Source organism: Stegostoma tigrinum, chromosome 21 (genome assembly GCF_030684315.1).
Source record: "Stegostoma tigrinum isolate sSteTig4 chromosome 21, sSteTig4.hap1, whole genome shotgun sequence".
Lineage (NCBI taxonomy): Eukaryota > Metazoa > Chordata > Chondrichthyes > Orectolobiformes > Stegostomatidae > Stegostoma > Stegostoma tigrinum.
In genome coordinates, this window is record NC_081374.1 from 18,486,873 (window position 1) to 18,513,528 (window position 26,656).

The 26,656-nt window shown below is 45.3% G+C and overlaps 1 protein-coding gene across 1 annotated transcript in view; it reads left to right on the forward strand.

Annotated features, from left to right (window-relative positions):
* The first annotated feature begins 8,966 nt into the window (after window positions 1-8,966).
* Window positions 8,967-26,656, forward strand: part of LOC125462720 (laminin subunit beta-3-like) — a 73,472-nt gene continuing 55,782 nt past the window's right edge. The window contains exons 1-2 of the mRNA XM_059653262.1: window positions 8,967-9,056; window positions 14,202-14,291. Coding sequence (XP_059509245.1) covers window positions 8,967-9,056; window positions 14,202-14,291 — 180 coding nt within the window. The remainder of the gene's footprint in view (window positions 9,057-14,201; window positions 14,292-26,656) is intronic.

The window sequence follows — 26,656 nt, forward strand, 5'->3', positions numbered from 1 at the left end:
TAAAGTTATTCGTTATTGAATTTTAGGACCAGCATTGCCTGTTCATACAATGCACAATCTCTCAAACAGCAATGAGATAAATGATCAAGCAATTCATACTCCTAGACAGTAATTGAGGAATAAATATTGGCTGGGACATCGAAAAGAATAGGATGAACACAGCAGGCCAAACAGCATCAGAGGAGCAGGAAAGCCGAAGTTTCAGGACTGGACCCTTCTTCAGAAATGGGAGAGGCGAAGGGGATTCTGAAATAAATAGAGAGTGAGGGGGAGGCAGATGGAAGATGGATAAAGAAGCAGATAGGTGGAGAGGAGACAGCCAGGTCAAAGAGGCGGTGATGGAGCCAGTAAAGGTGAGTGTAGGCAGGGAGTTAGGGTGGGGGTCGGTCAGTCCAGGGAAGATGGACAGGTCAAGGAGGCTGGGATGAGGCTGGTAGGTAGGAGGTGGGGTTGGGGCTTGAGGTGGAAGAAAGGACAAACAGGTTAGGGAGGTGGGGACAAGTTGGGCAGGTTTTGGGATGAGGTGGGGTGGATAGTTTTTGAAGCTTGTGAAGTCCACATTGATACCATTGGGCTGCATGGTCCCAAGCTATGCCTGCCGTTTTATAGAATATGTGGAACAATCCATCTTCCAAAGCCACATCGGCCCTATCCCCCACCTCTTCCTCCATTACATTGATGACTGTATTGGCACCGCCTCATGCTCCCACGAGGAGCTTGAACAGTTCATCCACTTCACCAACACCTTCCACCCCAACCTTAAGTTCAGCTGGACCATCTCTGATACCTCTCTCTCCTTCCTGGACCTCTCTGTTTCCATCTCTGGAAACAACCTGGAAATTGGTATCCATTTCAAGCCTATGGGCTCCCACCGCGACCTAGAATACACCTCCTCTCACCCACCTTCCTGCAAAAATGCCATCCCCTCTTCCCAATTTCTTCAACTCCGCCGCATTTGCTCCCGAGATGAGGCATTCCACTCCTGGACATCCCAGACGTCCTCGTTTTTCAAGGACCACAACATCCCCTACACAGTGGTCAAAAGCGCCCTTGGACTGCATCTGTCGCATTTCCTGCAACTCAACCCTCACACCCCCGCCCTGCAATAACAACCAAAACAGAATCCCCCTTGTCCTCACTTGCCACCCCACCAACCTCTGGATCCAATGCATCATCCTCCGGCACTTCTGCCACCTGCAATCTGACCCCACCACCATTTTTCCCTCCCCACCCTTATCTGCCTTCCAGAGGGATCATTCTTTCTGTGACTCCCTTGTCCGCTCCACACTCCCCAGCAGCCCCACCACCCCCCGGCTCTTTTCCCTGCAACCACTGGAAGTGCTACACCTGCCCCTACCGCTCCCCTGTCACCCCCAACCCAGGACCAATGAAAACTTTCCACATTAAACAGATGTTCATCTGCACATCTGCTGATATGGTATACTGTATCCGCTGTGGCCTCCTCTACATCGGGGAAACCAAGTGGAGTCTTGGCGACTGCTTTGGGGGATACCTACCTACCTAACTACACTAGGTTCGTGACAAATGACTGCACCTCCCAGTCGTGAATCATTTCAACTCCCCCTTCCCACTCCTTGGATGACATGTCCTTCCTAGGCCTTCTCCAGTGCCACAACGATGTCACCCGAAAGTTGCAGGAACAGCACCTCGTATTTCGCTTGGGAACCCTGCAGCCCAATGGTATTAATGTAGACTTCACAGGGTTCAAAATCTCCCCTCCCCCTACCGCATCCCAAAACCAGCCCAGCTTGTCCCTGCCTCCCAAGTATCCCCTCCTCCCACCTCAAGCCCCATCCGCACCTCCTACCTACCAGTCGCATCCCTGCCACTTGACCTGTCCGTCTCCCCTGGACTGACCGACCCCAACCCTCACTCCCCACCTCACCTTTACTGGCTCCATCCCCGCCTCTTTGACTTGTCTGTCTCCTCTCCACCTATATCCGTCTCCTGTATCCATCTTCCATCTGCCTCCCCCTCACTCTCTATTTATTTCAGAATTCCCTTCCCCTCCCCCATTTCTGAAGAAGGATGCATACCTGAAACATCAGCCTTCCTGCTCCTCTGATGCTGCTTGGTCAGCTGTGTTCATCCAGCCCTACACCTTGTTATCTCTGATTCTCCAGCATCGGCAGTTCCCACTATATCAGAAAAAATATTTTTCTTTTCTGTGAGAAACAGTACAATGGCATCTTTCACATTAAGTTGTGACAGAAAATTGGAGATTGATTTAATCTCTCATCCATCAGAGGACATTTCTGATAGTGCAGTGCTCCCTCGGTACATACTCGGCTCAGATTTAATTCTTTTGCCCTGGATATTCGGCTAACAAAATTTTAGAAATAATAAATTTTAATGAATTTCAGTAAGCAAAAGCCGAACTTTTCATAAAGTAACAAAACCTCTACTTGCCTTGTTTCATTGATAAAACATATTTTGCTTCTTGTTCACTTTGGGCTACATGTGGCTCAGTAGACACCATATTACAGAAAATTAACGAATTGAAAGCTGCTATCTGTGTTTAATTGACCTAATACATTGTGGGTAATAGTGGGATCATACGGTAGAACATGCATGTAAACAGAACAATAAAAGGAAATAGTTTGATAAAACAATCTCAGATTTTGTAGTAAATTAGAGTTTTGATTGACCAAGAGATAAACATCCTCAGATTAGTTTTAATTTTATATACTTTTACAACCACGATCTAATGCAATGAAATATTGTTCCTTAAATTTTCATGGCCCATTCAAACTAGGACTGAGTATTTCAAAAAAAATAATAAAGTAGGTTAAAGTTCACACTTTTTATAAAGTGGAATTTGATCCCTATCTCCACTACTTCATTGCCAGTGGTGAATTTCCATTCTTTGTGATGGTGTAAATAAACCCAGTCACCTTCTGTTTTCAGAATGGAGAAACTGGCAAACTTCCTCTGGCTTAAATTCTTTTGATTTAATAGATACCATAAGCCTTCTGTAGAGAAATCCAAGATTACTGAAACAGAATCAGTTTCTTACCAAATTTGACAGAAAACTGTAGGGGGTGGCAGTGGTGGGGGGTGGGGTGCAGTTTGTGGTGGTGGGTGGTTGGGAGGTGGAATTCTGGTCTAACAATGTGATTGAATTTGGAAGTAGACGAATGAAGCTGAAAAATTGAAGCCTGTTGGGAAGCCAGCTGCAACCCAACAACTTCCAGGTTGAACTGCAGCATATTCCGATGCCTGTAAGAAAGGCCCCTTGGGAGAGCAAGTTGCCAATTTAAATCCATAAAAATCCAAATAACTGCAGGTTTAACTGGGATTTTTGAATGTACCTGGAGTTTTAAGGATTACCCAGTATTTCCTGGAACTCATCAGTGAAAGCAAGACAAGGAAACAGCAGGAATTAAGGGGGTTGAGTAAATGGCACAAAATACTCACTGACTGCGACCTCAGCGAGTTGCTTCCTGCTCTGAGCAAAAGACTTTTGCTCACAAGACATGCATCAAGAGCATGTTATCTGTGCTATGGAAGTGATTTCCTTTACTCTAGAGGTCATTTCTGCTTGCCTAGAGTTATGTGTCCCTGATGGACATTTTCCATTTGTCAGCCCTGTGGCCAGGTTGGGTGGCCCTGATCCAGCTTTACCTTGGACCTCAGTGATAATGGGAACTGCAGATGCTGGAGAATCCAAGATAATAAAGTGTGAAGCTGGATGAACACAGCAGGCCAAGCAGCATCTCAGGAGCTCTCTGATGAAGGGTCTAGGCCCGAAACATCAGCTTTTGTGCTCCTGAGATGCTGCTTGGCCTGCTGTGTTCATCCAGCTTCACACTTTATTACCTTGGACCTCAGATGAGGGTAAGAATGAACAACAGCAGCAGGAGTAGCAGCAAGTTCCTCTTCACTGACCAACTGCTCCACAGCACAGCGAGGGATGAGCGCAGACCCACAGTTTGTAGGGGACATTGGCTCCAGCATAGGGTTTGTAGCTGGAGGATCTGCTTCCTGGAGCTGTCCGATCAGGAAGCTCCGGGCATCACATCAAGAGATTATTGCCAGTTGAAGTTTCCTGGAAAAGCCTCCCTCCATGGAGCACAGGAGAGATTTCTAGAATTTTGTAATACGCTACCCACATGTGCAATTGATAGATAACACATGCCTTAATTGTCAGTTCCAAGTATTATGTATATAGGGTAGCCTGAATGTGTGGCTGCTCTGCTTTGCAGCACTGGTTAGTGTCCCAGGGGTCATCATTTGAACATATGTGACAACCAAGGTGGTCCAACATCATGCTGTAGCCTTCTTCAACTACCAAGGCATCCACTCTTTCTATATATAGATCAGGTGCAACCACAGAAGGATTATTGTACATTTTTGTATGAGATTCCCAAGGAGTGGCCATGTTGCTTTCTTCCTCCATCAGCCAAGCCTACCTGAAGCCTTCAGACCTCAAAGGAGAGTTAGCGCCTAGCTCCTTGAAAACAAGCACTAAAGACCTGGCTTTAGCTTCAGTTAGTAACCCAGATAACAATGCCTAGGAGATGCAACCAGCATTATCTGTCTGCGAGAGCCATCATCGAGCAAGCAGTCAGAATACTGAAGATGTGGCTTAGGTGCCAGGTTTGGGGCAGCTTTTCCATATGCTCCAGTGCAGATGTATGAGTGGGTAGTGCAGTGTGGTACCACAGCACAGGGATTCAGGAGAAGGACACGTTGCCTCTTCAGGGAATATGTAACATCAGGAGCAGGAGAAGGAACCAGACATGATAAGGCCACTAACAATAATGGATTAATCAGCTCAGGATGTCTGAAAATGCCTAATCTGTCATAGTTCAGTTGACTGAAGCAGTACATCCATTTTTCAGTCAAATTCTGAACTCACTTGGCCCACTCATTCCCCCAACACAATACAGTCCTCCAATTAACAAAGCCCTGTCACAAAAAACAACAATTCATCACTAAATCTTGTTTTATCAATCAGCAAAGCAATAAAGGTATTTGGAAGGCAAATTGGTCAAAATGGTGGCAACGTTGAGGTGGTGCGGCATGTGGTGGGTGGAAGGGATGGGTGAGAGGAAGAAAAGGTTAGGGAGGCAGAGACAGGCTGGTCTGGTTTTGGGATGCAGTGGGGGGAGGGGACGAGCTGGGCTGGTTTTGTGATGCAGTGGGGGGACGGGAAGAACTGGGCTGGTTTTGGGATGCAGTGGGGGAAGGGGAGACGAAACAGTTCCTGTTGGTGGGAAGGTTGAGAACCAGATGACAGCAAATTAAAGTGAATGGTAAAAAATCCAGAAGTGACATGAGGTAAAACCTTTCTGAATAATGAATGGTTAGGGTCCTGAATGCCTGCTGAGAAGTTTTGTTTATTTATTGTGAGATATAAGCTGTTCTGGCAAAACTAATATTTAATGCCCAAGCATATTTGCTTTTGAGATGGCGATGGTGGGCTACCTTTTGGAACTATTGTAGTCCACCTGGTGTAGGTGCGCCTATGGAGTTCTCAGTAAGAGAATTCTATCGTTTTGACCCAACAACAATGATGGAACAGCATTAAACTTCCAAGTCAGGATGTTGTGTGACTTGGAAATGAACTTGCAGATTGTGGTATTCCCAGAAACTTCTGATCTTGTCCTACAAAATGGGAGATTTGTATTTGGGAGACGCTGTCAAAGGATGCTCGGTATTTCCTGCATTTCTTCTCATTGATGGTGTACACCACCACCAATGTGCTGCTCACTGCTGTACCAGTTATGAAGGGAGGGAAAGTTTGAGGTAGTAAATGTGTGACATTCAAGTGGGTTGCTTTGCCTCGGTTATTGTTTGACTTATTGCGTGTTGTGGAACCGTGCATATACAGGTAATTGTAAAGTATCCCATTCCATGCTTGACTTCTGCCTTTTAGATTGTAGACAGATTTTGGGGAAGTCTTGTTGAGGTTGCACAGGACACTGATGAGGCCTCTTCTGGAGTATGGTGTGCTGTTCTGGTCGCTCTGCTATAGAAGGATATTATTAAACTCAAGAGAATTCACAAAAGTTTTACCAGGATGTTGCTGGGAATGGAGGGTTTGAGATACAAAATTAGACTGAAAATACTGGGATTTTTTTTACTGGAGTGTAAGAGGTTGAGAGGTGACCTTATAGAGGTTTATAAATCATAAGAGACTTAGATCAGGTGAATGACAAGGGCCTTTTCCCTAAGGTGAGGGAGTTCAAAACTAGGGGCATATTTTTAAGGTGAGAGGAGAAATATTTAAAAAGGACATGGAGTATAACTTTTTTTTAATACAGAGTGGTGTGCATGTGGAATTAGCTAGCAGAGAAAGTGGTGGATGCATGTATAGTTACAACTTTTAAAAGATATTTGGATAAGTTAATGAATAGGAAATATTTGGAAGGATATGGGCCAAGTGTAGGCAGGTGAGACTAGTTTAGTTTCGAAACATGATCAGCGTGGATTGATTGGACTGAAGGTTTGGTTTCCATGCTGTATGACTTTATAATTCCCAGCCTCTGACCTGCTCTAGTAGCCACATTGTTTATATAGCTGATTCAGTTTAGTTTCAGGTCAATGTTAAGCCCCCAGGGTATTGATTGTTAGGAATTCAGCAATGCCCTTAAATGTCACAGGACGATGATTAGATTCCCTTCTGTCACTTGTGTGCCAGTTGTCAGGCCAAACCTAGAATATGTTCAGGTCTTGCTACGTTTGGAGATCGTCTACTTTAGTATCAGAGGAGTCAAGAATGTTACTGAACATTATGCAATCATTAGTGAGCAGCCCCATTTTTGACCTTATGCTGAAGGAAAAGTCAATAATGAAGTAGCTGAAGATGGTTGCACCCAGGATACTACACTCGGGAACTCAGCAGAGGGTCTGGAGCTTTGACTGACCTACAACAACCATCCTCCTTTCTGCTTGAAATAACTCCAACCAGTGGAGAGCTTTCTCCATGTCTCCTACACTACCTTGGTGTGTCACTCACACCTAAACTGGAAATTCAGCTCTTTTGTCATCTTTGGACCATGCTGTAAGAGGTCTGGAGCTGTGAAGCCTGACAGCTTCAATCATAGCTTTCAAAAGAGAATTGAATCATTATCCTCAGAGAAAACTGCTGAATTGCAGTGACAAAGCAAGGGAGTGGCACTGGCTGAGTAATTATTGCAGAGAAATGATTTAGACATAATGAGTAGAATAGTTTTAGCCACCAGTGGTACTAATGATTCTATGTTCACAGCAGCACAGAAACATTTGGAACACTTGCTAACACATGTCCACTCTTTATCCTAGAAACTCAGCCAGTTACAAAAAGACATTGAGGCATATTTTCATTTTCTTGCCTGGATGTGAAGCATGGCTTTGATGTGCAGAATGCAGAGTTACATTTCATTCGCTGAAACTTTTTAGACATTATTTCCACTCATTTCAATTGCCAGGAGATCAGATAAGGTAAACACCAGCTTTCCAAACCCAAGTAATGTTTAATTCTGGGTGATAAAAATTACAAACCAGTAGTTCCAAGCTATATAAAATAATTTTCTAATTGTCATAAAGCTGCTACTTTCCTGGGATTCTAATCCAAATTTTCACAACTTTGTGAGGAACAAATCTTCCATTTTGTAATTTCTGAATAAGGATTTGTTAACTTTGTATCAAGTCGATATTGACATTGAGAAATATACTTTGTATTATATAACCTTTCACCTACTTATTCTACCCCATGAGTAAATGTTTACTATTTACCTAGTTTGCAGTGCATGTAACTTGTTCCCACACATGCACAACACATAAGTAAATTATTATTCTTACAAATCTGTGATAAATGTGTCTTGAAGCTGGTTTAGAGTTCTAAGTGTGAATGTATACTACAGTTGTTCAAATGTTTACTGCTCCAGGTTTTGACTTTCTTACAGAATAAAGTTTCTCAAAGTGGCTGCCATGTGGCCTCGTGGTCAGCATTGCCACCTCACTGCGCCAGCAATCTAGATTTGATTCCAACCTCGGGCAACTGTCAGTGTGGAGTTTGCACGTTCTCTCTATGTCTGCTTGGGTTTCTTCCGGGTGCTCCAGTTTCCTCCCACAGTCCAAAGATGTGCAGTCTAGGTGGATTGACCATGCTAAACTGTTCAGGGGTGAGTAGATTAGGTGGGTCATTGGGGGATGGGTCAGTGTAGACTTGTTGGGCTGAAAGGTCTGTTTCCACACTATAGGGATTCTATGAATTTCTATGAAACACTCTCTTGCTTCCACAAGGTCTTCTATACCTTGGCGCCTGCTCTTGGGTCTTTCCGTCCCATCGTCCTGCTCTCACAGAAGAGCTGTGACAATTTTCAAGCCTCAATATGTAATCACAGTCAGAAAATATTTGGATAACACTACTATCAAATAATGGTTCTCTATAATGTCAAGTAATAAACAAGTGTCTGTCTTCACTACTTTCAGTTTTAATGCATTCTGATCCTTGTGGAGTAACTAAAACACTTAATTTTTGGAAATCTCAGCACCCTGAAACATTCGCAACAGTACTTTCAGTTTGGGAAAATAAAATAGAGGAGAACCTGATTTAAGAACGCCTAACTTACAAACTCTTGTATTTACAAATTTGATCCCATGTTACTTTCAGTTTTAAGGATCTGAATGTGAACATTCCTTGTATTTATGAATGGATATTGTGTATTGTGTTCTGATTAGTGTACGAATCCACTTGCTAACGTACTCACTGAAAGAACCCATTTGTACCCAGGGACCTGTTATACTACAGATGTTGGCATTAATTTTTTAATGTGCTTGCGGGATGTGGGTGCCACTGGCTAAGCCCAAATTTATTGCCCAACCCTAATTTCCCCTGAAAAAATGATGAAGAACGACCTTCCTGAACCACTACAGTCTATTAGGAGTGGGGAAAGGAGAGTTCAGGATTGTGACACAGTGACAGCGAAGGAGCAGTGACATGGCTCCAAGTTGAGATGACGTGTGGCTCCCTCATGCACCTGCTGCACTTAACCTTCTTGGTGACAATAGTTGCAGGTGTGGAACATGCTATTGAAGGAGCCATGGTGAGTTCCTGCGGTGCCTTCTGTAGATGCACACAATACTGTGAATATTTCTCGGTGATAGATGAAGTGAAAGTTGAAGCTGGTAGACAGGACAGAGGGCCAGTAGAACCTAATTTCTTTATTGATCTTGGCCAAGAACATTCACTCACTTGGTGGCCAGATAATGGTTGAATTTTACGGTTAACAACCTGCTTAGCTACTCTTAGTTATGATAAGAGCTAAGCTACTTTTATTTATCCCCACACTCATGGTGGGGGGGGGGGGGGGGGGGTTTGGGGGGGGTAGGGGGAAAGAATGAAAAACAGCCAGGCTCAGACTATCACTCGTGAACAGTCCAACCCTAGTTACAGTTTGTATGTGTGATAGATGTTGACTGGACCAGGCCCAGTTGTGATGCACAACACAATCAACTGCTGACATTTTCCAGATGGAAATCCTGATTATTACTATATAGCTACAGACAACAACAAGATGAGCCTATCCCCAATTCCCAGACCAGTTTGTTATGGATCTACTTCTTGAAACTCTGGAGTTTTTGTGATGATAGTGCTGTCAGATGCAGAACACCAGAATACAGAATCCCTAAAGTATGGAGTAGGCTATTCAGCCCATTGAGTCCACATTAGCCGTCTGAAGAGCGGTCCATCCGGACCCAATTCTCCCCTACATTCCTGCATTTCCCATGGCTAATCTACCTAGCCTGCACTTCTTTGGATTGTGGGAGGAAACCAGTGCACCTGGAGGAACACCTTGCAGACACAGGGAGAATATGCAAATTCCACACAGACAGTCACCCGAAGGTGGAATCAATCCTAGGTCCTTGGCGCTGTGAGGCAGCAGTGCTATCCACTGAGCCACCATTCCACCCTCAACATTGCTACGCTAGATATTGATTTTGAAACGATGATGTGATGTCGGTATACAGTAAGAATGCATTGTGTTTTGGAGTGGAACACAGAGATTATTTCGGTATTGTGTGCATATACCAGTCGCGAACTATTTTAACTCCCCCTCCCATTCCTTAGACGACATGTCCATCCTGGGCCTCCTGCAGTGCCACAATGATGCCACCCGAAGGTTGCAGGAACAGCTACTCATATTCCGCTTGGGAACCCTGCAGCCCAATGGTATCAATGTGGACTTCACAAGCTTCAAAATCTCCCCTTTCCCCACTGCATCCCAAAACCAGCCCAGCTCGTCCCTTCTCCCCACTGCATCCCAAAACCAGCCCAGCTCGTCCCTGCCTCCCTAACCTGTTCTTCCTCTCACCTATCCCCTCCTCCCACCTCAAGCCGCACCTCAATTTCCCACCTACTAACCTCATCCCGCCTCCTTGACCTGTCCGTCCTCCCTGGACTGACCTATCCCCTCCCTACCTCCCCACCGATACTCTCCTCTCCACCTACCTTTTCCTCTATCCATCTTCTGCCCGCCTCCCCCCTCTCCCTATTTATTTCAGAACCCTCTCCCCATCCCCCTTTTCTGATGAAGGGCCTAGGCCCGAAACATCAGCTTTTGTGCTCCTGAGATGCTGCTTGGCCTGCTGTGTTCATCCAGCTTCACACTTTGTTATCTCCGATTCAAAATTGGTCCATTTGCAAAAGAATATCTTCAGAAGGAATACTCCCCTAACATTTCTACCTACATTCTTTCATGAATGTAAGCATCAATAGCCAAATCAGTTTTTGTTGCTCATCCTGGTTACCTTTGAACTGAGTGGAGTACAAGGACAGTTAAGAGAAACCCTCATTGCTATGGGTACGTGTTCACAGGAAGGGCTAGACCAGGTAAGGATGTCACTTTTCCTTCGCTAAAGGACGCTATTAAACCAGACGGGTTTTTACAATAATCAGCAGTCGCCTTATGGCCCAATCAGTAAGATTAAACTTACATTCCAAATTTTTTACGTTATTTCAAATTCCTCCACCTACTATGGTAGGATTTGAAACCTGCTGGCATAGCATTAGGTTGGCTTTCCACATTACTAGCCCAGTAACATTACCACTACACTAGCATCACCTCAGTATCAGTCCTAAGGAAACATTGTTATCTCTGTGTTCCACTCCAACTTTGTTGCTCATCCTGGTTACCCTTGAACTGAGTGGCGTACAAGGACAGTTGTTTATTGCGAACTGAGCGGAGGTGTTCTGCAAAGCGGTCCACAAGCCTCTGCTTGGTTTCCCCAATGTAGAGGAAGCCACACCGGGTACAGTGGATGCAGTATACCACATTGGCAGATGAGCAGGTGAACCTCTGCTTAATGTGGAATGTCATCTTGGGGCCTGGGATGGGGGTGAGGGAGGAGGTGTGGGGGCAGGGAAAGGTGCCGGGTGTGGTAGGGTTGGAGGGGAGTGTCGAGTGGACAAGGGAGTCACGGAGAGAGTGGTCTCTCTGGAAAGCAGACAGGGGAGGGGATGGAAAAATGTCTTGGGTGGTGGGGTCGGATTGTAGATGGTGTAAGTATCAGAGGATGATGCGCTGTATCCGGAAGTTGGTGGGGTGGTACATGAGGACTAGGGGGATTCTCTTTGGGCGGTTATTGCGGGGGCGGGGTGTGTGGATGTGTTGCGGGAAATGCGGGAGACACGGTCGAGGGCGTTCTCGACCACTGCGAGTGCGGGGAGGTGTTGCGGTCCTTGAAGAGCTTGGACATCTGGGATGTGCGGTAGTGGAATGCCTCATCCTGGGAGCAGATGCGGCGGAGGTGAAGGAATTGGGAATAAGGGATGGAACTTTTGCAGGAGGGTGGGATACTCCACATACAACGGAATCTCCGGATACAACACAGCATCCTCCAACACTTCCGCCATCTACAATCTGACCCCACTACCCAAGACATTTTTCCATCCCCACCCTTGTCGGCTTTCCGGAAAGACCACTCTCTCCATGACTCCCTTGTCGACTCCACACTGCCCTCCAACCCCACCACACCCGGCACCTTCCCCTGCAACCGCAGGAAGTGCTACACTTGCCCCCACACCTCCTCCCTCACCCCTATCCCAGGCCCCAAGATGACTTTCCATATTAAGCAGATGTTCACCTGCACATCTGCCAATGTGGTGTATTGTATCCACTGTACCCGTTGTGGCTTCCTCTACATTGGGGAAACCAAGTGGAGGCTTGGGGACTGCTTTGCAGAACACCTACGCTCGGTTCGCAATAAACAACTTCACCCCCCAGTCGCAAACCATTTTAACTCCCGCTCCCATTCCTTAGACGACATGTCCATCCTGGGCCTCCTGCAGTGCCACAATGATACTACCTGAAGGTTGCAGGAACAGAAACTCATGTTCCACTTGGGAACCCTGCAGTCCAATGGTATCAATGTGGACTTCACAAGATTGAAGATCTTCCCTTCCCCACTGCATCCCAAAACCAGCCCAGCTCACCCCCGCCTCCCTAACCTGTTCTTCCTCTCATCTATCCCCTCCTCCCACCTCAAGCTGCACCTCCATTTCCCACCTACTAACCTCATCCCGCCTTCTTGACCTGTCTGTCCTCCCCGGACTGACCTATCCCCTCCTCACCTCCCCATCTTTACTCTCCCCTCCACCTATCTTCTCCTCTATCCATCTTCGGTCCGCCTCCCCCTCTCTCCCTATTTATTTCGGAACCCTCACCCCAACCCCCTCTCTGATGAAGGGTCTAGGCCCGAAATGTCAGCTGTTGTGCTCCTAAGGTGCTGCTTGGCCTGCTGTGTTCATCCAGCTCCACACTTTGTTATCTCGGATTCTCTGGCATCGGCAGGTCCCATTATCTCTGATCCCAATTTTGAATCGGTTGATTTCACATCCATATAAGACTGTACACAGTACATTCGGAGTTGATTCCTCGAATGTAGCTTGGCACCAACTGCAAAATGGTCACTTTACATTGACTGAAATGTACTGAAACTGTGTTATAAAATCATTCTCACAGCGGTCTCAATTAGATGGCTTTTGTGGCTGAGAACTGGTCTGCATCTGAGAAAAACAAGTGAAGGTACCCTCTTCCCTCAGTGCCACATCACAATAATCACAAAGTTTCAGGATAAGAGCCATTCAAAATAGGATACATAAACTGATCAAGTATAAGCCCCTGAACTACTGGCAATCAGTTTAGTAAGCTTTATCTGTTTTGAACGTTCAACCAAAAATAGATCTCAACTTTGTCCTCCAACAGATGAATGTCAAGATAAACAGTCAACAATTTTCTCCAAAATTATAGGAAATGCTGGTCATGGGTGAGGATGATGAAATCAGGGCTGAGAAATTAAAGTTTCAGTTATGCTTCTAATCAGCCTTGGTAATGTTTTAAACCGCTACCTCTACTAGTAGCATAGACTTAAATTTACAATATGTATTCCTGTAAGCTGAGGCTTCTGCTGGAACACAAACCAGCAAATTGCCCCAAATGTGTGTCTACTCCTGGCCTTTAAACAAGATACTTGCAATTCTGATCAAGTAAAACTTAAAATTCAGCCTATGTAGTATGCTGCTCTTCTTGGTTAATAGCTTTAAACGTGGAAATTACAACTTTTGTTTGAACATAAGCTAGTTTAGAAAATGTTATGATCTTGTTCCATATAAAGTTGCTATAGTCCCAGAGAACCTGCTTTCCCAATAGATAGAGATGACTAGTGATGGTTTAACATGTGGGGAGCTGTGGCTCATGCAAAGAGTAAAATTGAGAAACAGGGACCTTCATGGTAACCTCAGCTAGTACAGTGGAATTGAACATATACTGTTGACATCACTGCTTGTAAACCAGCTATTCAGCCAATTGAGCTAAGGCACACTATTTTATAGTTCGTACATCAGAGGACAATAGATAAATAAAAATATTGTATTAGGACTGACCTCAGCTCTATTACAACTACTATAGAACCAAAAACTTACTTATTTCTATGATTCTATTTAATTTCTATGGTTCTATCAAGCTGCAGGGCCATGTGCAGGAAAAAGGAATTCAAGAGGGCATCATGAAGGAGGGAGTCAGAAAGCAAGAAATTGTAGGTCCGTTTGCCCAACATCGATAACAAGTAAGGGACTGGAATCTATTATTAAGGAGGTTATAGGAAATACTGGGAAAATCATACATCAGAAAATCAGTCAGACCTGAGGCTTTGAGAAAGAAAAACTAAGTTTAACTAATCTATTTCTTTAGGAACTAACATCTGTGATGGATAGAGGGAAGCAAGTAGATGTAGCAAATTTGGATGTCCAAAAGATACCACATCAAAAGTTGCTGCGCGAGGTAAGAGCAGATAGTATGGAGGGCCATACATTATCATGGATAGATGAATGGTAAGCTAATGAGGCATAGGAATAAATGAATCATTTTCAGGTTGATAAGCAGCCAATGGTCGATCAGTGCTGTTTCCACAACTATGTGCAATCTTTATCAAAGATTTGCATGAGGTTACTGTGTGTATGAAGGCTTAATTTACTAATGTCATTAACAGGTACAAAAGTTAGTTGCCACGTGGGGTGGATATTCTACAAAAGGTCATAGACAGATATATGAGTGAGCAGGTTTGACTGATGGAGTATAAATGGATAAATGTGAACTTGCTCATTTTGACAGGAACGATAAGACAAGCAGTATGCTACTACATGGAGAGAAGTTAAAGAACTCAGTGGTACTGGGGGATTTGTGAGTCCTGGCAGTAAATGATTAGGAAGTTGAATGGAACGTTTCCATTTCTTGTGAGGGGAATGGAACATAAGAGTAGGGAAGTTTTGCTGCTGACGTATATCAGGTTGATGAGACCATATCTGAAGCACTCTTTATAGTTTTGGTCACCTTATTTGAAAATGAAAATATATAACTGCCTTAGAGGCTGTTGCAAAAATGTTCACTTCACTCATTCTGGAATGAAGGACTTACCTTGGGAAGAACATTTGAACAAGTTAGTCTTATATCCACTGGAGTTTAGAAGATCTTACTGAAACATATCAAATGCTGAGGGGTGTGGAAAGAGTCGATTCCAGGAGGAGAGACTAAAATTAGGGGACATAATTTAAGAATAAATTCTCTCTCTTGGAGGAGGAGGTTGTCTTTTTATGAGGATCATTTGAGCATGGGGTTTTCTTCTCCAGAGGCAGTGGAGGTCTTTTAATTTATTTGAGACTGAGTTAGGTAGAGTTTGGACTGAAAAGGGAGTCAATGGGTACAGACGGGAAAGTGGAGCTAAGATCACAACCAGTTCAACCATGATTTATCGAAAAATAAAGCAGCTTGAGGGACAAATATTTTACTGCTGCTTCATTGCTGAATTTCTATTTACTTTTAGGCCGAAAAACTGAAGGATCTCCATTGGTTGACAGTGAAAAATTTAAAAGTTACATCACACATTTCATTCTGTTTACAGCACCAGAACAGTTTAGTTTTGTCATTCAGTTGCCATTCCAACTTTAAGCTTGGTTTTCAATGACCTTCACCCTTTAAAGATCTTCACCCTTCACCTAGTTTGCTCAGTTCTAAACTATTGTGATTCATAATTGCTGAACATAAGTTTCTTTGAAGCAACTTGAAGCATTACTAATAGTTGCCAAAGTCACTTCCAGTAAGTGATCATGAAACACTTTTGTTCGCCTCCAACTTCCTTGCTTGCTCCCACTCCTCATTCTCCATAACTGTTTTTTTCTCATTATGAAGAACACTACTCCAAGAACAACAAATAAAATTTGTCTTCTGTACATTATAGTTTTCCAAAAAGTATTACATACTTCTCACACTTTTACAATATATTATTTTCCAATATATCTTTTCATGAGGTTTTAATTTCAAAGCTAGCATTTTATTGAACTTGTAGATAGATGGTGTTCACTAATAAGTTATCGTGTAACACTAGATCCCCAGAATAATGACGAGCTCAGTTTGTGAGCCAGTTATAAATTTATTTAATGTTGAACAGTTTCCAGGCTAGTTTTCCAACTTGGCATTTCTGTAGGGGACTGCAATGTTAAATTGAGTAAAGAATCTCAGCTGGATGTCAGCAAGAACAATAACAATTTACATGTTTCAGAGATAGAAGGAACTGCTGATGCTGGAGAATCTGAGATTTTCTGAAAGGGTCTAGGCCCGAAACGTTAGTCTTCCTGCTCCTCTGATGCTGCTTGGCCTGCTGTATTCATCCAGCTCTACACCTTGTTATATCAACAATTTACATGTAGCAACTTGAACATGAATGCTCTTCACAGAAGCATAAAAAAAATAGCGCCGCTTAAAGGAAGGTAAAATAGAGACAGAGAGACATAAGGAAGGAATATTCTGCTTATGTTTGAGAATCTGATCAGCACCCTTTGCTATTTAATAGTATTACCATCATTTAATACCACCCCCAACCCCACCACAGTAAATATCCTGGGAGTTACCTTTAACCAGAACCAGAACTGGAGCAGACATATAAGTTTGATAGTGGCGCGTGTAGGTTAGAGGCCAGGAATTCTGTGGATAATAGATCATCTTCAAATTCCAAAGCTTGTTCAAGACAAGTCAGGAGTGGGATGGAATACTCCCCACTTGCCTGGATGAATACAGCTCCAAAAAGACTCGGGACATTTGACACCATCCAGGACAAAGCAGCTAGCTTGATTGGCGCACTGTCCAGCTCTTTCAACATTTACTCCCTTTAGCATTCACAGTAGCAGCAGTGCGTTCCATCAGCAAAAGGCACTGCAATAGCTCCCCATGGTTCATCTGATAGCACTTACCAATCCTCTATCATGCAATCTCTATCATGTAGAAGGGCAAGCATGTTAGCACCACCGCCTGCAAATTCTCCTCCAAACCACACACAACCCTGACTTGAGTCTGTATCGCTGTTCTTTTACTGTTGGTGGGATAAAATCGTGGAGCTGCCTTCCTAACAGCACTGTAGGCACATCAAAACTCCAAGGACTACAGCGATTTGAGAAGGCAGGTTACCACCACCTTCTCAGTGGGGGTTAGTATTGGGCAATGAAAATACAGATCTGGTCAGTGAAGCCAACATCTAGCAGCTCACACTGGCAAAATTAAGCCTTTCCATCTTGTGTCCAGAGCTGGTCAGAACTGGAATGCTAACCAGAACATAGAAGTTGAGTTAGTGCACCTTCCTCAGTTCTGAGGAAGGGTCACTGAATCTGAACCATTAGCTCTGACTTCTTTCCACAGATGCTGCCAGACTGTTGAGCTTTTTCAACAATTTCTGCTTTTGTCAGCATGCTAATGTGGGTTAGCATGGCAGGCTTTAATATGTTCATTTTACACATGGAAGGAAGTGAAAGAAGAACATAAAAACTAGCAGCAGCTCTAGGTAAATCAGCCCCTCGAGCTTTCTGCCATTTTAGACAACCATAGCTGATTTTATCTCAGCTTCAACTCCACTTTACTGCACACTCCTTATAATCCTTCAACCAATCATTTATTTAAAATTTGTCGATTGCTCTCTTATTCAGTGACCTGGCATCCACCATGCTCTAGCATAGTCAATTACATAGATTCATGACCATTGAGAGATGTAATTCCCCTTCTTCTCTGTTTTAAATCTGCTACCCCTTAGCCTTAAACAATGACCTCTTTTCCTAAATTGCTCCACAATGGGAATCAGCTGCTCTGCATCTACTTTGCCAAAACCCTGCTGCAAATTATATACCAAAATTAGATCTCCTCTCATCCTTCAAAACACTTGCAAGTATTTGTCTAAACTGCTCAATCCCTTCTCAAAGGACACGCCTTTCATGCTGACACTGGAGCCACGTAATGTCCCTGTTTCACATCCTCAATTTTACAGATTGTTATAGATTTTGTAATTCTGAAATTGTGACTGAATTCAACCATTCACAATAGAAGGGTGACCTTTTGTTGTCAAAGAATCCCCACAGCATGGAAACAGGCCATTCAGCTCAACAAGTCCACACAGACCTCTGAAAAGCATCCTACCCAAACCCATCCCTCTAGTCTATTCCTACATTTCCCATGGCTAACACACCTAACCTGCACATCCCTGCACACTAGGGACAATTTAACATGGCAAACCCACATAACCTGAACATCATCGGACTGTGGGAAGAAACTGGAGCACCTAACAGAAACCCATCCAGACACGGGGAGAACATGCAAACGCCACAGAGGCTGTTGCCTGAGGCTGGAATCAAACCCAGGTCCCTGGCACTGTGAGGCAGCAGTTCTAACCACTGAGCCGGCATGTCTTGTTTCTCTTTTAGCTGGCTGGCAGCTAGCTGATGTCTAGCATTCTGAGTGAAACAAAGTCTTTACCAGCAGCACAACAGTGAGTGAGGGAATAGTTCTTTAACTGTGACCTTTACTGCTTACTAATGCTCGATACCAGGGTGGTACACATGAGGACACTCAATCCCACTTGCAGATTCCAGTAATGTTGAATCTGGTGTGTAAACCTTTATCCATATGTATTCTTCAAAGGGAAAATCACAAAACCTGTCTGCAATATGGCGATTGTAACAAGGCCAGCCTTGTGGACCTCAGAGAATATGAGTTCCTTGATTGTGGCTGTTAATCTGATCCAATTAAGGAGCCCTGACTGCCATATAAAAAGGGTGGGTGCCAGAGACAATGATGCTCTGGTGCCTGTCTCTGAATGAGGCAGTACTAAAGTCAAGGCCTGCTCGTGTGTAAACAAAGAGTGATTTGGTGGTGGGGTTCAGCCTCTGTGGAGCTATTTCATGCAGTTTGGAACACAATCTGCAAGGGGGTTTTCAGCTCTTTGTTATCTTTATGTTCACAGGAGATCATAGTTCAGTTTTATTGGAAATTTTTTGACACATTTAGTTGTTACACCCCATTGGTCCCATGCGGAAATTTTGGCAGACAACCAATAATTTACACCAATAGGCATTCAGGCTCTGCAGCAGTCTATTTCTAAGAGACCCTTTTCGTAATTTTGTACAGCTAATATGGCCGTATTTCAGGGCTCTTATCTGTCCACAAACAGCACCGCAAAATACAATGTTTCTCTCTCCACAGGTACAGATTAAGAAACAAAATGATGGAAATAAAGATTAACTTAAGGTTAAGAGGGAGGCAAAAGGAAAAATAAGGAGTCTTCACAAAATTTCAATTTTTTTAATCCAGTAAAATAATTAACCACACACAGGAATGAGAGTCAACAGTTGTAATTTCTGGGTTGGAGAGCTTGATCAGCATTTAATTAACATTTACCATAGTGTAGCTATGCTGTTAAGCTCTGCTCTAATTTTCTGCAGTGAATTTATTTTGAGTTGCATGTGCAAATCTAACAAGGTTTCTTCGAAATTATGGGGAAGATAAGGCTGAAAAAGTGTTTGTGTGAGATAAACAACAGAGCGATATATATTGGCCAACAAGTCACAGTCATTCAGAGCTCACAGGGTACCTCTGTGTTGGCTAAACTTGTTTAGTGATCGGTTCACTACAGATGGCATACATCAAAAATGAACCTTTATTTTTCTTGATAACAAAGTGTGGAGCTGGATGAACACAGCAGGCCAAGCAGCATCTCAGGAACACAAAAGCTGACGTTTCAGGCCGAGAACCTTCAACACCCTCTGATGAAGAGTCTAGACCTGAAACGTCAGCTTTCGTGCTCCTGAGATGCTGCTTGGCCTGCTGTGTTCATCCAGCTCCACACTTTGTTATCTTGGATTCTCCAGCATCTGCAGTTCCCATTATCACTTTATTTTTCTTGCTTTCAATTATTGAAAATTCAATATTGCTGTACCACAAGGGGGAGCTATACATCCTCCTTCAAACTTTGGGAGTATAAGCATACTGCAATATTCAAAAGGCTCAGGCTTATTTACCTTGCAATATGTTGCGATGCTATTCATTGTTTAGAGTGCAAAGATAAATCACTGGAGCACTGGCATGATATGTATCAGTGCTGTCTGAGTGGATTGTTTCTGGTGAGGGGAGGGGTATGGGATTGGAGGATTCAGAAGCAGAGGGGAGGGGAACGGCATTTAAGGATTTAGAAGGGGAGGTTGTTTAGTGAATTAGGAAATTGTTTAGTGCATTAAGCATCAGATCACTGTTTGAACTAGATCACAGAATCCCTACAGTGTGGAAATAGGCCCTTCAGCCTAACAAGTCCACACTGACCCTCAGACCATCTCATCCAGGTCAATTTACCTAATCCTAATCACTACGGGCAATTTAGCATGGCCAATCCACATAACCTGCACGTTTTTGGACTGTGGGAGGAAACTGGAACACCTGAAGGAAACCCACACAGACACGGGGAGAATGTGCAAACTGCACGCGGGCAGTTGCCCAATGGTAGAATCGAACCCAGGACCCTGGCGCAGTGAGGCAGCGGTGCTAACCACTGAGCCACTGTGTCACCTGCTGAGCCACTTGTCAATAACAGTCCACTGGTAATTTATGTAGAACATAAACTCCTCAATCAAACCTGATCAATAAAAGCTTTCTGGTGTTTATTAGAAATTGCTTTAAATAGCCCAAAATGTCTCTGCTTTAAAAAGGTAATTAAAATCAGCTCCAATTCCATTCTCATGTATCATCTGCCTATTCACTTTATAATGTGATCACTGGATGACCATCAGCACCAAGAGAGTTAGTGAATCCTTCCTCCCCAGCCCAAGGAGGCTGATCAAACCTGAAACTTCACCCTAGTTTGTAACGCTACCAAATGATTCACTGACACGTGAACCATTAGGCACATCTGAAAGATCTTCTTCTGTGAACATACAAAAAGTGATTGGCAGAGAAAGACCTATTGACCTGTTCCTGCCTGTCCCACATAGAAGTGGAGATTTCTCTTAACTCACTCAGAAGCCATGGAAACTCCAAAGAGCAAAAACACACAAAAGCCTGGGCCAATTACAACTAGAACATTCAAAAATCCATCACTCACCCCATTAGGTATTTGAGCTGATGTGAGGTGATGAATCACCCAGACCGATCAGCCAGAAAGAATTCAGTAAAACAGTGTTCACTGCACCAGTTGATTACGTGTTCCATTATTCTCTGGGGAGAAAGAAACACCAACTAGCAACTTGTCTAGCTCTGCCTTCTTTGGAACATCTGATGAAGACAATATTGGACTCAAAATGTTAACACTGTTTCTGTCTCCACAGATGCTGCCAGATCTGCTGAGTTTCTCTAATATTTCCTCTTTTTATTACAGGCTTCCAGCATCCTCAAAATTTTGCCTTTGTTTATAATTAATTCCTTCATCCTCGTATAATCTTAATTCAAACCTTGTCCACGTCTATGTGCTCCAAAGTGTAGAGGCCAGGTCTCTGAGGCTATGTAAGATGTGTTAAACTGAGAATTGTATTTAATCCCTTTAGTTTTCAAAGACACATTGCAATTTTCACTAGAGTTCCAGTTTACCTAAATGCTCAACATTGAGATTCATGATCAAATTGAATTAATATTCAAGGAGGGATCAAATACTTTGGCCTGTGCTTGTGTGGATTCATTTCACCAGGACATATATTGCAGTCAAGGAGTCATGCAGCACCGAAATAGACCCTTTGGTCTAACCAATCTATGCCAGTCATAATCCCAAACTAAACTAGTCCTCCCTGCCTGCTCCTGGCCCATATTGCTCCAAACATTTCTTATTCATGTACTTATCTAAATGTGTTCACCCTGGGCCAGCAGAAGGCCTATAACACGATATCATATGCATACATTGGGACATGCTCTCCAAAATGGGCTTTGGGGAGGGAATCTGCAATTGGATCCAAAGCTTTACACCAATATCGTTAGTTCAGTCTCAATCAATGGATGGGAATCAGAAAGCTTTCCAATCAGATCTGGAGTCAGGCAGGGTTGCCCACTCTCTCCTGCCTTGTTTCTGTGTTGTATAGGCCCTTTTGCTGAGTCCATCAGGAAAGTTGTGAACCTGGCAGGGGTGTTTATTCCAGGCAGCAGATTCCTGCAGGTCAAAGCCTCCCTGCACATGGACAATGTCGCTGCTTTCTGCACAGATCTGCTGTTACTACACAGACTCATGAGCATTGGTGACCAGTTCAAACTGGCTTCAGGAGCCAAGGTAAATCGAGGCAAGGCCAAGACAATGTTCTTTGGGAACTGGGTCAACCGATCCTTTGTTCCCTTCACTGTCAGGGCAGATTACTTGAGCGTACTGGGAATATGGCTTGGAGGGGCCAGGGCATACACAAAACCTTGGGTCAAACAGGAACTGGTCTTCTGGGAGCACCAGTTCCTCTCTATTTTGGGTAAAAAACTGGTCATCAGGTGTGAGACACTCTCTGTTGTTGTACGTGGCATAGGTCTGGGGTAGGATGGCACAGTGGCTAGTACTGCAGCCTCACAGCACCAGGGGCCCAGGTTCGATTCCAGCCTCGGGCAACTGTCCGTGCAGAGTTTGCACATTCTCTCCATGTCTGCGTGGGTTTCCTCTGGGTGCTCTGGTTTCCTCTCACAGTCCAAAAGATGTGCAGGCTAAGTGGATCAGCCATGCTAAATTGCCCGTAGTGTTCAGGGGTGTGTGGGTTATAGGGGGATGGGTCCAAGGGGCGGTGTGGATTTGTTGGGCTGAAGGGCCTGTTTCCACACTGTAGGGAATCTAATCTAATCCATGCCTGGAAACTGCACTGTTTCATTCACCTAAGCCACCTTCCACTTCATCTGGAGGTCTAATATGGACCATGTCTGTGAGCGACTCCATGTACAGAAGTCAGGATAAGGAGGGAAAAAAAGTATTCAACATTGGCCATCTTTGCATGCAGCTGCATCAAGCTGTGCATAGACTGTCAGTACTCAAACACCGAGGGTCACTACGTACTGACGCTCTAATTGTTCCCGGTCCTGCGAAGGATGGGAATGGCCTCGGCGCCGTGGGACGCTCCAAGTAGGTGGACTGTTCCATATCACCTGTCCTACTTGGAGAAATTTGCAAAGCAAAACAACTTTGACCATGGCTCCATCAGGAAGTGGCCAGCACGCACTGTCCTGGAGACCCTGAGGGAAAAGAAGAGGGTGGATCCTGCCGCATGGTTCCCTAAGCAGGCTGTCACAGCCATTAGGTGGAATGCCTCATCACCAGAACTTTTCAACAAGCGCCAAAGCATTGCTTGATTGGCGGTAAGGAGAGCACTACCTGTGAAATCCTTCATGTATGCATGGCCAGTCTGCACCAGCCAAAATGGCTACAGGACGATTTGAGAATGTCACACATCTCCTACTAGAACGTGCCTTCGCCTTGGAAGTCTAGGAGAGATGGAATGTTTTTTTAACAAGGTTCGTTCTGAGTGGCTCCATGATGTGGGACTCTGCATCTATGGGTTGTTCCCCAGGATGCAAACCAAGACAAACATAGACTGAACCTGGGTGACCAATAACTCGATGAAAGATGCTCTTTGGTCTGCCAGAAACTTGATGGTGCTGCAGAACAAGGAGTTTATCTGGGCCAAGTGTTGCAGGCTGGTGCTTTCCAAAGTCCAGGACTATATACTGAGGGTCACACTAAGTCTTTAGACAGCTGCCGCCAAGAATCAGTGGGGAAGACCACTGTCTGAAGTCTTCCTGCTGAAATTAATTGGGAGTCCATTCAGTTATCAGACCCTCTTAGTGTGTCAATGCATGTAAATACAGTCTTGTATTAATAAGAGTTGCCTTTGGTTTCTTGTGGTAAGAGTTACATTCCAATGTTCGTTTACTTGATATGCCATGGAATCAAACTGCATTTGTGACAATGTATATATACAAAGTTTTTTTGTGAATGAAGTATATCTTTTGAAATAAAAAGAGGTCTTTTAAACATTGTAACTGTACCTGCATCCACCACTTCCTCTGGAAGTTCATTCCACACACAAACTACTCTCTGTATAAAAAAATTTCCCCTCAAGACTTTTTTAAACCTTTCCCCTCTCACTTTAAAAGTATGCCCCCAGTCTTGAAATCCCACATCACAGGGAAAAGAAAGCTGCCGTTCGCCTTATCTAAGATAATAAAATGTGAGGCTGGATGAACACAGCAGGCCCAGCAGCATTTCAGGAGCACAAAAGCTGACGTTTTGGGCCTAGACGCTTCATCAGAGAGGGGGATGGGGTGAGGGCTCTGGAATAAATAGGGAGAGAGGGGGAGGCGGACCGAAGATGGAGAGAAAAGAAGATAGGTGGAGAGGAGAGTATAGGTGGGGAGGTAGGGAGGGGATAGGTCAGTCCAGGGAAGACGGACAGGTCAAGGAGGTGGGATGAGATTAGTAGGTAGGAGATGGAGGTGCGGCTTGGGGTGGGAGGAAGGGATGGGTGAGAGGAAGAACAGGTTAGGGAGGCAGAGACAGGTTGGACTGGTTTTGGGATGCAGTGGGTGGGGGGGAAGAGCTGGGCTGGTTGTGTGGTGCAGTGGGGGGAGGGGACAAACTGGGCTGGTTTTGGGATGCGGTGGGGGAGGGGGAGATTTTGAAGCGGGTGAAGTCCACATTGATACCATTGGGCTGCAGGGTTCCCAAGCGGAATATGAGTTGCTGTTCCTGCAACCTTTGGGTGGCATCATTGTGGCACTGCAGGAGGCCCATAATGGACATGTCATCTAAAGAATGGGAGGAGGAGTGGAAATGGTTTGCGACTGGGAGGTGCAGTTGTTTATTGTGAACCGAGTGGAGGTGTTCTGCAAAGTGGTCCCCAAGCCTCCGCTTGGTTTCCCCAATGTAGAGGATGCCACACCGGGTATAGTGGATGCAGTATAGCACATTGGCAGATGTGCAGGTGAACCTCTGCTTAATGTGGAAAGTCATCTTGGGGCCTGGGATGGGGGTGAGGGAGGAGGTGTGGGGGCAAGTGTAGCATTTCCTGCAGTTGCAGGGGAAGGTGCCGGGTGTGGTGGGGTTGGAGGGCAGTGTGGAGCGAACAAGGGAGTCACGGGGAGAGTGGTCTCTCCGGAAAGCAGACAGGGGTGGGGATGGAAATATGTCTTGGGTGGTGGGGTCGGATTGTAGATGGCGGAAGTGTCGGAGGATGATGTGTTGTATCCGGAGGTTGTTGGGGTGGTGTGTGAGAACGAGGGGGATCCTCTTTGGGCGGTTGTGGAGGGGGCGGGGTGTGAGGGATGTGTTGTGGGAAATGCAGGAGACGCGGTCAAGGGCGTTCTCGACCACTGTGGGGGGGAAGTTGCGGTCCTTGAACAACTTGGACATCTGGGATGTGCGGGAGTGGAATGCCTCATCGTGGGAGCAGATGCGGCGGAGGCGGATGAATTGGGAATAGGGGATGAAATTTTTGCAGGAGTGTGGGTGGGGGGAAGTGTATTCTAGGTAGCTGTGGGAGTCGGTGGGCTTGAAATGGACATCAGGTACAAGCTGGTTGCCTGAGATGGAGACTGAGAGATCCAGGAAGGTGAGGGATGTGCTGGAGATGGCCCAGGTGAACTGAAGGTTGGGGTGGAAGGTGTTGGTGAAGTGGATGAACTGTTCGAGCTCCTCTGGGGAGCAAGAGGCGGCGCCGATACAGTCATCAATGTAACGGAGGAAGAGGTGGGGTTTGGGGCCTGTGTGGGTGCGGAAGAGGGACTGTTCCACGTGACCTACAAAGAGGCAGGCATAGCTGGGGCCCATGCGGGTGCCCATGGCCACCCCCTTCGTCTGTAGGAAATGGGAGGAATCGAAAGAGAAGTTGTTGAGGGTGAGGAAGAGTTCGGCTAGGCGGATGAGGGTGTCGGTGGAGGGGGACTGGTCGGGCCTGCGGGACAGGAAGAAGCGGAGGGCCTTGAGGCCATCTGCGTGCGGAATGCAGGTGCATAGGGACTGGACGTCCATGGCGAAAATGAGGTGTTGGGGGCCAGGGAATTGGAAGTCCTGGAGGAGGTGGAGGGCATGGGTGGTGTCACGGACATAGGTGGGGAGTTCCTTGATCAAAGGGGAGAAAATGGAGTCCAGATAGGTGGAGATGAGTTCAGTGGGGCAGGAGCAGGCTGAGACGATGGGTCGACCAGGGCAGGCAGGTTTGTGGATTTTGGGAAGGAGATAGAAACGGGCCGTGCGGGGTTGGGGAACAATGAGGTGGGAGGCTGTGGGTGGGAGGTCCCCTGAGGTGATGAGGTCATGAATGGTGTTGGAGATGATGGTTTGGTGCTCGGGTGTGGGGTCATGATCGAGGGGGTGGTAGGAGGTGGCGTCGGAGAGTTGACGTCTGGCCTCGGCGATGTAGAGGTCAGTGCGCCATACTACCACTGCGCCCCCCTTGTCTGCGGGTTTGATGGTGAGGTTGGGGTTGGAGCGGAGGGAGCGGAGGGCTGCCCGTTCTGCGGGGGAGAGGTTGGAGTGGGTGAGAGGGGTGGAGAGGTTGAGGCGGCTAATGTCTCGACGGCAGTTAGAGATGAAGAGGTCGAGGGAGGGTAGGAGGCCTGGGGGTGGTGTCCAGGAGGAGGACTTGTGTTGGAAGCGGGTGAAGGGGTCAGTGGAGGGAGTGTTAGGTTCTTGATTTTATATAACTCTATTACGTCACTCCTCAATTTCCTGTGCTCTTATGAAAAACGTCCTAGCCTATCCAACCACTCCCCATAACTCAAACCTTCCATTTTTGGCAACATGCTGGTAAATCTCTTCTGAACTCTATTATAGACTGAATGTTGCAATAGTGCTTTTAGGAAGATTAGTTTCAGAAAGGAATGGCTGTTGAGAATGG